We start from the raw sequence: 6,467 nt of genomic DNA, 5'->3' as shown, positions 1-6,467 counted from the left end.
ATGAGATATGTCCTACTGTCTCTTTCAGATGCCATATTCTGCCATCTACTTTATTCTATGCCAGTGAAAAATATACAGGTCACCTTCGTCAACTGTAGGCCATAGAAACGGATGACCTTAACATCATCTGCTCTATAAATCGTAAGGTCTGAATGAGTTTTTTTTTAACTTAGAAACCTTAAATGACTTAAATAAAATCTTTATATATGTAAACTTCTAAAACTGTTTCCAGAACTGTTTCGAGGAACTCTAGTATTTCGTTTGTTAAATGTTTGTTAAATGTCATACACATGTTACATGTTCCTTCAGAATTGAAGATGATTTACTTCCTAGTCTAAACCTCCCGCAGGACGACGGGGCATGGGTGCGGGCAAGGTTTAAACCCGGGACCAATCGATAAGTCTAAATGACAGTCAAGCGCGCAAACCGCACGACCAGGCAGCCATCCGCGATGAATGAATAGATATTCCACGAGCATCTGGAATTATTGGCGAATGAAACTAAATAAATAACTTATTAAATAAGCCAAAGTATTTAGAATGCCCGAGATGTTCCGTTAAGGAAAAAGTTTGGGAAACACTGCTCAAAAAGTTAATTGATATATGGAAGCAGCCTTTTATCCATTGATTTGATCGTGTATATTGTAACTCCCACCTTTTCCTTGCACCATTTGTATCTGTTCTCTCAATCTCTAAGAACTAAGATTGAATAAAATGTGAATACAATAACAAGTAAAACATGTTAAAATACTTTAAAAAAAACAAAGCTTGTATTAAGTGTACGTGTATCAATTCATTTGGATCAGTCATGTCATGATATATAAATTCATTGACGTCATAAATATGAATGAACACAAATACTTTTAAAAATTATTTTTCTTTCTCAAAGCGCTATCATCCTATCACTTGTCTGGACCAGTTGTTAAAAGGGGGTGGGGGGGAATGGTTATCTTAGAGAATGTTCACATGATCGTAATTTTTAAATGCATAAAAAATGGTCATTCAGGGCTTGAGTATTCAAGGGGACTAATTAAACTTATACCACCACATCTGTCAAGTACGATTTCGTTCCCTTGCTCAAGATAACAAACAAAATAATTAATTACCAATAGTTAAGTAACTAATTGGTTAATTGTATAAAACTGATTCTTGTTTTGTTTGGTAAAAAAAATACTTGAGTTACATTTCAGCTTAATCTGAGATTGGTAGGATAACTTCTTCAAACGTATTACCATACAGACTGACAGACAGACAGACGATTCGTTGTTGTGTTGGCCCCGTAGCTAATTTATTAGGTGTTTCTTGAAATATCCACCTCTTCATAGTTATGGTTGAGCATTATATCTCGATGTGTTTGTTTTTTCTGTTGTTTTTCTTTGATTTTCATTGCAAATGCTTTAGAGATCTTAGACTGAACTTTGGACAAGAACGTTTCTCGGTTTAAAGTTTCAATACGTTTCAACTGCTGGTGCAGTCTGTCTTTTTCTTGTTTCAGAGATTTGTTCTCGGCCTCACACTCTGCCACTTCCTGTCTCCACTTCTCTTCGTACATGTTGCTAATTTCACCAAATTTGTTGTGTATGTCTCTGGAATATTGACGTTGCAATTGCAACTCTTTTTCTTCCATCTTTTTATAAATCTCAGACAATCTCTGAGACAATTGTATTTCAACTTGGATTGTATTCTGAACCGACTCCACGTGTGAAATCATTTCTCTCAAAACCCCCGTGCTATTATCATCAGCAATTAGCTTTTTGTGCAAAGCCTTTGCTCGTGTTAAAAGTACATTTAAACGAATGGTGGATTTGGCGTCCGTAGCGTCAACCTGGCAACTTTCAATTCCCTGCATTATTAGATTGGCCTCAAGCATCGACTCCTCCACTATGACCGGCTTCTTTGATTCTAAGATGATTGCATTTCGTGTTGATCGAGCCAGGTCAAACTGTTCGTTAGAATACCGACAGTTCTCCAGGACAAGATGATCGATGATTCTCATTAGATCGTTCAACTGTTTTTCTTTCTCTTCTTTGTCTTCAGTTTTATTGTCAAATAAAATAATTCTGTTGTTGCATTCTTTCACAAGATCCACGAAAACTCCAGTCTGTTGTAGGACCCAATTTTGAAAATTTGTTCCTTTTTCCAACTGGTCACCGCAGGTCACTACAAGGATACCAAATTTTCTTAAAAAGCATTTTCCCAATATCTTCTTTAAAAAGTCAATTGTATCTATTTCTTCAGAGGTAAGTCTTCCCCCAAGTTTGATGACTAACAGAAAGGCGTGGTACCCTCTGGGATTCGCTGCCACTGCACTTGATAAAGCTTCAATGATGAATTTCTGAGCCTGCTCAACTCCCAACTCTGTATCTCCGACTCCAGGTCCATCAACCACAGTTACAATTCTGCCGTTCACCTCGCTAGTCTCCCTTGAAACAGTCTTAGTGACTGAGCTTGTGTTGTTCTTACTCACAAAGGCGTTTCTGTTCAGTATAGAGTTCCCAAGAGCGCTTTTCCCGTGTCCAGTTTTCCCAATCAAAAGTAGATCTATTTGATCCGGGTAATTTCCATTGAATCTAGACAAAATAATACAAAGGTATAGGAATGGATACTTTAATATTAAATAATCAAAAGCTTAAAATAGTTTTTATTGTTCAGTGTCAAGAAACAACTTTTAAGCACAATGTAAACGCAAAACTGTATAAATAAAGTGAAATTCTAGTTTATTCTTTCATGAAGACAATTAGACTCAATGTTCAACCACGGTAAATGATTTTTATGTTACATCGAATTAACATTTTTAGTTATTCCAGTCATTCATGTTTACATCACTCATCTGCAGTGCTGCATGTACCAATAAGCAACACAAACTATAATCAGAGCATCCACTCGCTTTTAGGCGGGGGCCCAAAAAACGTTCCAGAGATATGCCCTATCATTTAGATGACAGAGCAAAGGAAAAAGTGTGTGTCGATTACAAGGGGCTCCATATCTCAAATAGCTTAGGTCATTTATAAGTCTAGAACCCGCACTGCCGATCTGCGTACTGTCAAGTAAAATAATTTTATTTATAAAATAGATTCTAAATCACACTTTAAAATCTAGGCTCCATATTTAGAGATACTTAGAGTAGATACGAATATCTTTGCCACAGAAAAAAAAGTATGCCAATGGCTGCCTCCTTTATAACCTGTAAACTTTAAAAGCTATTGTGAGGAGACTGTCTATCTGGAAACTACTGCGGATTAATCTCAGTTATAGGATTTCTATTTAACTTTCTCATAATGTTTATGAAAACAAGGAAGAAGAAGAAATATAAAAGTACCTTTTCTCAGGTGCTGGAGTCACTTCTTCTACATCTGGCCTGCTTTTCTTCATTAGATCTACATCTTTCTGAAATATATACATTTCAATGTCAGACATTACAAAGATTTTTTTTTTTCAAATGTAAAGTTAAACTACTGTCAAAGGAGGCGGGGTGGCTTAGTGGTAATATGTTAGGTTTTTGTCCACGGTGGGTCCTGGGCTCGAATCCTGGTGAAAACTAGAATTTTAATTTCGGGATTTTTAAGGCGCCTCTGAGTTCACCCAGCTCTAATGGTTACTAGACATTAGTTGGGAAAAAGTAAAGGCGTTTTGTAAAAAGTACTATCGACAGAAAGAGAAAGTGTTGCAGAATCGCGGAATCACTGCCATACATCCCAATACTGCAAGGTTTATCTACCCTTATCCTACATGAAACAGAATTAACTAATTACCACTAATTGATTACCTAATTAGTTAATGTTTTAATCTATTCGTGTATTGTAATCGACAACAGATCATAGTGCAAAATTTCAACCATATTCACGAATGAAAAATGCTAGAAATCGCGTGTACAATATTTTTACAAGATTGACAGACAGACTGAGTTAAAGTAAGCGGTACTATAAAAGATATGTTCATTTTTTTTTTAAATAATTGTGTTCAAGCTTTATTCAAGCTTTCCATTAATAGCTGAACATGCTCAGAACTGTTCATTAGTTCTAGATGTTTGGAGCTACAACCCAACGCCTCAGTATCAACACGTCAAGATATTTTTAAAAAGTCTTATCTGACCAAATTGCCGGACATCAAAAAAACTTTATTACTTGTGACCGTTGATAATACGATGTTAAAAACTTATAAAACTATGTCTAAAATTAATTATTTTCATAATAATAGTGAATGTTAGAATAATTTAGTACCTTGTAAAAGAAACTTCCTAGCTTGGGCAAACTGTTGTCATTTGTTTCAAGAGACTCGATTCCACCAAGAGCTAATGAGGCTTCTTCACACACGCTTTCTCTTTCTAGGTTGAGACGTTGCTTTTTCTTGGTCTCATCATCTAGATATTTGTATTGTCCATAGTCGGGAATATCTTCATTTTCACCATCAACTGAGTCTCTTTGGCCTACTACTTCATCATGGTGATAAGTTGTTTGCACTTCTTGTATATGTCCCTGTGTGTGTTGTGTATGATCACGGTTGTCTTTTAAATTTGTGTATTTGGCAGCATGCTGTCCCTGAGAGTCACAAGCAGGCTTGGTTTTGTTGACGATCTGATTTGCCAACTCTAGTTCGGCTTTTTGTTCATGTGAGACACTCATGTTTGTGTACCCTCCTGGTTTGCTGCCTCTGTGACACGGGGAAGTGTTCCTGTTTGATACATCGTATGCTACTAACGTGGCCGCAGTTTGAAAAGGCTTAGGCAGAGGCTTGGGTTTGTCTAGTGTTGATTTAGTCATAGAAGTGGGTTCATTTTGGGACGATAACATCAACGCTGGTTTGTTTCTGGGCGTTTGATATATCGAGTATTTTGGTTCAGTGGGTTTGTTCGTAGGCGTTGGGTATATCGAGGTTTCTTGTTCTAAGCCTTCTAGTTTAAATTTAGGTGATACTAAAGAATGTTTATTGACCCAGAATTTCGTTCCTTCTGGTGCAAGGACTCTTTGTGCTTCTAATTCAAAGAGTTGGATTTTTTCTTTAAGAGGTCGAATCTCTGGTTCTGAATCCATTATAAAAGAAACTAGAACAAAAAAAAAACATAAATTAACAGGGTATAGTGTTGAAATACAAATACCACACACACACAAAACTTAACATATATATATATATATATATATATAATTTTAAAAAGGAGCCAATAAGAAACTATTTCTCCAAAACAAAAACAATCTTTATCTTTATTACTTGGATTGCCCCCCTTCTCCTCGCTGTTGTGGAGTAAATGTGTGTGTTTCTTTGTGACGGTGAGAAGAAGCTAGCGATTGGTTGGTGGCTATGCAGTGTCAATGATGCAAAAATAAGCGGCACTGTCGTAAGCTGTCTTGGGTACTCCAGGAAGACATAGTGAAAAGACGTGATTGTATTGTGAGTGTAGATTGGTTGAAATATCATTTTATTTCAAATCATCTCAAGCTGAATTTGTCTCTATTGTATTAAAAGTCGTACTTTGGTTTTGGTCACTAAGACGTTATTCATGTAATCTCAAGTTTTGTAAGTTAAAACAGAATACACCTACATTGGTTTAGTTGTCTACCAGAACTTTTGTGTTAGAAGTCAACGAGCGTCCACAACACCCATGTCGAAGGAAAAACGCAGTAGGCTCACTAATGTGTTCCATAGAAACTCCTGCTTGAGACAGCAATGCTAGATATTTGATTTTCAGTTGATGAAGTGCAGGTCTTATGTCTTCGATTTTGAAAATCGAGGATGATTACAGTTTATCACGTGACCACACTAACCCAGATGCGACCTGCATATTTTGCTACATTCAATACAAACAAAACCGTTGTTCGACGTGGGCAGCGTCTACTGATTGTTTTTTTTCTACTTCTCTATAGCAGTAGAGTCAACAATAAAAGCACTACTTACCAGCTGACAGCTGCTCTTGGTCAGACACTTATCACCTATAATTATGCTGACCGAATATCTCTGGCAAGCTTATAGGAGAAAGGTGTAAAAGAAGTGTCAGTAATATAGTCTTCTTGATGGTATGAATCACAATATTGTAATGTTACATTAATGTACTTTGCACATAATGTCTGAAATGCTACAATCAATCAATAAATCTATCTATCTATCTATCTATCTATCTATCTATCTATCTATCTATCTATCTATCTATCTATCTATCTATCTATCTATCTATCTATCTATCTATCTGTCTGTCTATCTGTCTGTCTGTCTGTCTGTCTGTCTATCTGTCTGTCTGTCTATCTATCTATCTATCTATCTATCTATCTATCTATCTATCTATCTATCTATCTATCTATCTATATATATATATCTATCTGTCTGTCTGTCTGTCTGTCTGTCTGTCTGTTTATCATATAACTACCAAATTAACTAACCATTCATCTCTCTACCCATTTACTAGCTTACCTATCCTAGAGCGTAGTATAGTTTGATATGTTAAACTATGAAACCGACGCTATGGAGTCTTTGATCCGT

The 6,467-nt window shown here is 36.1% G+C and overlaps 1 protein-coding gene across 4 annotated transcripts in view; it reads right to left on the bottom strand.

The window, feature by feature from the left end:
* Window positions 1–1,261: 1,261 nt before the first annotated feature.
* LOC106079598 (uncharacterized) overlaps window positions 1,262–6,467 on the bottom strand; it is a 9,808-nt gene continuing 4,602 nt past the window's right edge. The window contains exons 1-5 of one of the 4 annotated variants that reach the window (XM_056014791.1): window positions 6,399–6,467; window positions 5,889–5,956; window positions 4,220–5,040; window positions 3,319–3,386; window positions 1,262–2,569 (exon numbers count right to left, since the gene is read on the bottom strand). The exon at window positions 6,399–6,467 is cut by the window's right edge and continues 159 nt beyond it. In XM_056014791.1, coding sequence (XP_055870766.1) covers window positions 1,291–2,569; window positions 3,319–3,386; window positions 4,220–5,029 — 2,157 coding nt within the window. In that variant the 5' untranslated portion in view covers window positions 5,030–5,040; window positions 5,889–5,956; window positions 6,399–6,467 and the 3' untranslated portion in view covers window positions 1,262–1,290. Of the gene's footprint in view, window positions 2,570–3,318; window positions 3,387–4,219; window positions 5,041–5,888; window positions 6,150–6,398 lie in introns of those variants that run through there. The other 3 variants (XM_056014792.1, XM_013240791.2, XM_056014793.1) reach the window with 3 other exon arrangements.

Source organism: Biomphalaria glabrata, chromosome 16 (genome assembly GCF_947242115.1).
Source record: "Biomphalaria glabrata chromosome 16, xgBioGlab47.1, whole genome shotgun sequence".
Classification (NCBI taxonomy): domain Eukaryota; kingdom Metazoa; phylum Mollusca; class Gastropoda; family Planorbidae; genus Biomphalaria; species Biomphalaria glabrata.
The sequence above is the reverse complement of the archived record's forward strand: the minus strand, read 5'-3'. Positions and strand labels throughout refer to the sequence as shown.